Below are 3144 nucleotides of genomic sequence, written 5' to 3' on the forward strand. Positions count from 1 at the left end.
TCTTTTCTGGCCAAATTACATTACGAGAAAATTTCTCTAATATGCCACCCGACTTTTAGACTCTTTTCAGGCAACTACAACATAATCTTCTTTAACATTCTGCTGAGAACTAATTGAGGAAGATATTAAATAATATTGCCACATGGGGTGGGAATTCAAATTAATCTACGGTTAATATTCTCCGAAGAAGACTCTAAGATTGGACAGTACAATATTTCTTAAGTCTTAACTTTGTCTATAAATATTAAATAGGGGTCTTTAGCGCATTCAACTCATCCCAATACAAGCAGTAGAGCTAAACATTGCAAGAATAATACTAGTTGTCTAATTGAGAAGATTTTGTTTCAATCCTTGATAATGACTCTTATGGTTCTTAACCATTTTACTGTTTTCACATATTTTACCCTTTTCTCTCTTCTGACTATTTCTTGCTTTTGCTTCAATCCTAAACGTCTCAACGTATCAAAAGTTAACTCGAATTCGGATTGGTCACCTGCTGGAGCTACTTGGTATGGAGAACCTAATGGTGCAGGAAGTGATGGTAAGCTACATACAGTATAATTTTCTAGTTACCCTAAATAACTAAGTACGAAAAAAAACTTAAAGGTACAGATCAGTTTAGTTATTAATTTTAATTACTGACCAAAACTGTTTTTGTTTTTCTATATTTTCTGTTGTGCAAAGGTGGAGCTTGTGGGTATACTAATGCAGTAGATCAACCGCCATTCTCCTCCCTAATAGCTGCTGGTGGACCTTCCCTTTTCAAATCAGGCAAGGGCTGTGGAGCTTGTTTTCAGGTGCGACAAATTCAGCACTACAAAGGATTTAAATATCAATAAATTTATAGCAAGTTAGTTAAATTACATGCTATCAGGTGCTAACAATTACTTACATTTATTTTATTCCCTTTTCTTCACAAATAAAAATAGAAAAAGTATATTATTCACCACGTACACATGCATGTGAAGGCAAAGTAGAATTAATAAATTTTGGGTTGTGTAAATAAAAAAATGCAGGTAAAGTGCAAGGGAAATGCAGCATGCTCAGGAGAGGCAGTGAGGGTGGTAATAACAGATGAGTGTCCAGGAGGAGCATGTGTAGCAGAATCAGCTCATTTTGATTTGAGTGGCACTGCTTTTGGAGCCATGGCTCTTTCAGGACAAGCGGATCATTTGCGTAATGCTGGAGTTCTGCAGATTCTCTACAAAAGGTGAACTTTCATACACACTATTTCTCAATATAATATAAAATTGTGGGGGCAAATGAGCTTAGTTCTAGACATTCCTATGGTGTGTATATATATATGGACAGAAAAGATAGCAGTCAGTTTGAAAGTAATTCAAGGACCTTGCTTCTTCGGCCCGAACCAAGGAAATCCCTTAAATATATATAAAACAAATCAGCTCCTATTCAATCCTTGAACAGAGATTTTCGATGAATATATATTAATCGGAGTTTGAAGGTGGAAGAAGGATACGCACCCCTTTTAAATGAACATTAGTACTCACTTTTCGAATAGAGTTAGGTTTTTGATATTTTAAAATGCTTAAAATTAGATACTATAAATAAAATAGCCTTGCATGTTGTTCTTAAACATTCCTAGTAATATGCCTTAATCATATCCGTTGCTAGTTAGTAGTAATTCTTATGTTATCTCAATTCCTATCATTTGTCATCAGAAATAATGAGAAGTTGATCTTGCTATAATTAACGGTACATGCAACAGAGTGGAGTGCAACTATCCCGGAGTATCACTGGCATTTCACGTAGACTCAGGTTCAAATCCCAACTATTTCGCAGCTCTAATCGAGTACGAAGATGGAGACGGAGACCTAAACAGAGTTGACCTGAAACAGGCCTTGGATTCAGATACATGGCAACCCATGCAACAGTCGTGGGGTGCAGTGTGGAAGCTCAATTCTGGCTCCTCCCTTGTGGCACCCTTCTCTCTCAAACTCATCGGAGAATCCGGCCAGACTGTGGTGGCCAACGGCGTCATTCCGGCTGGTTGGCAGCCCGGAAAAACTTACCGATCAGTTGTCAATTTTAAAGTCTAGCTTAATGTTAGACAATGTGCTGCTTTATCAGTTACTGCACAAGTCAATATGGTAGACTTTGTGTTATCAAATTATTATTAGGGTGACTAGTAGAATAAACTATAAAGTAGAAAGACACAAGAAAAATGTGGCTGTTGTGTATTTTTAATATTAATACCACGCCCTATTTATGGTTTAGGGAATAGTAGGTTCCCAAAGTTCAGACTACCTTTTCCTAAATTATTACTTTATGAATATTGCTGAATATTAAGTATCTTCTTATCCAGCTTTATATAATCCATGTGTTGAACTTACTTATATATATGCTTGGTATATATGGTGGAAAATATTTAGGAAAATGATTTCCAATTTGTGGTTACCTTCAGATCTAAAAATTGTTTTTCAACAAAGTGGGGATGATCTTCCATACTTATGAACGAAATTTATTTTGTTTTACAAATATTTCAACTCGGGCTCAATCTCAATATTAATCTTTAATATCGAGAAACATCACGGAAACGTTATCTTACACTATATCCTACACCGTCCAATCGATCTACTATTTTACCCAATCAAACATTAAAAAACAATCATTATCCTTTCAATATCGAAAAAAGACTCTTAGGTTCAGAAGCCTGCCAAACAACTTTTAAGACGAACATTAATAACTTCGTACTAATACCAAAAAAATAAAGTAACAACTCTTGCTCTTACTTTTTAGACTATACTATTTTCTTTCTTTAAATAGTAATTTTCGTTCCTCGCTTTTTCTCTCTTTTATGTGTACTTGATCGTTAGAGTTTCACAACGGCTACTCTTCTTTTTCTTCATTTGTCAGGCAAACTTCCAATATGGTACACGGTAAGTTTTAACATGATTCTTCAATCTATGTATTTCTTTGTCTGATTCAATTGACAAAGAAAAACAACAAGCATTTGCATAGTGTTTTAATCTCTTATTCGTATTCGTGATATTGTGATTCAGATTGTAACTTTTTGTATCACCGGGTTGTCTGAAATTATAGTATATATTCGCATTAAAGAAATACTAAAACTGTTAACTTGAAAAGAGAATTGTATTATGGCTATAGTTGACTGGTCAGACGTAA

At 34.9% G+C, this 3144-nt stretch overlaps 1 protein-coding gene across 1 annotated transcript; it reads left to right on the plus strand.

Moving 5' to 3' along the window:
* Positions 1–290: 290 nt before the first annotated feature.
* LOC104090535 (putative expansin-B2) lies at positions 291–2327 on the plus strand. The gene is made up of 4 exons (XM_009595653.4): positions 291–541; positions 685–797; positions 1017–1210; positions 1727–2327. The coding sequence occupies exons 1-4, from the start codon at positions 358–360 to the stop codon at positions 2055–2057; spliced, it is 822 nt and encodes a 273-aa protein (XP_009593948.3). The 5' UTR covers positions 291–357; the 3' UTR covers positions 2058–2327.
* The last annotated feature ends 817 nt before the right edge of the window (positions 2328–3144 follow it).

This window comes from Nicotiana tomentosiformis, chromosome 1, assembly GCF_000390325.3.
Source record: "Nicotiana tomentosiformis chromosome 1, ASM39032v3, whole genome shotgun sequence".
NCBI classification, from domain to species: Eukaryota; Viridiplantae; Streptophyta; class Magnoliopsida; order Solanales; family Solanaceae; genus Nicotiana; species Nicotiana tomentosiformis.

Bases quoted from the DNA above. Each gene is read 5' to 3' on its own strand.
- LOC104090535 (XM_009595653.4), top strand. From the start codon at position 358: ATGACTCTTATGGTTCTTAACCATTTTACTGTTTTCACATATTTTACC. The intron at 542-684 runs GTAAGCTACATA...TGTTGTGCAAAG, and splicing joins TAATGGTGCAGGAAGTGATG to GTGGAGCTTGTGGGTATACT. The intron at 798-1,016 runs GTGCGACAAATT...AAAAAAATGCAG, and splicing joins GCTGTGGAGCTTGTTTTCAG to GTAAAGTGCAAGGGAAATGC.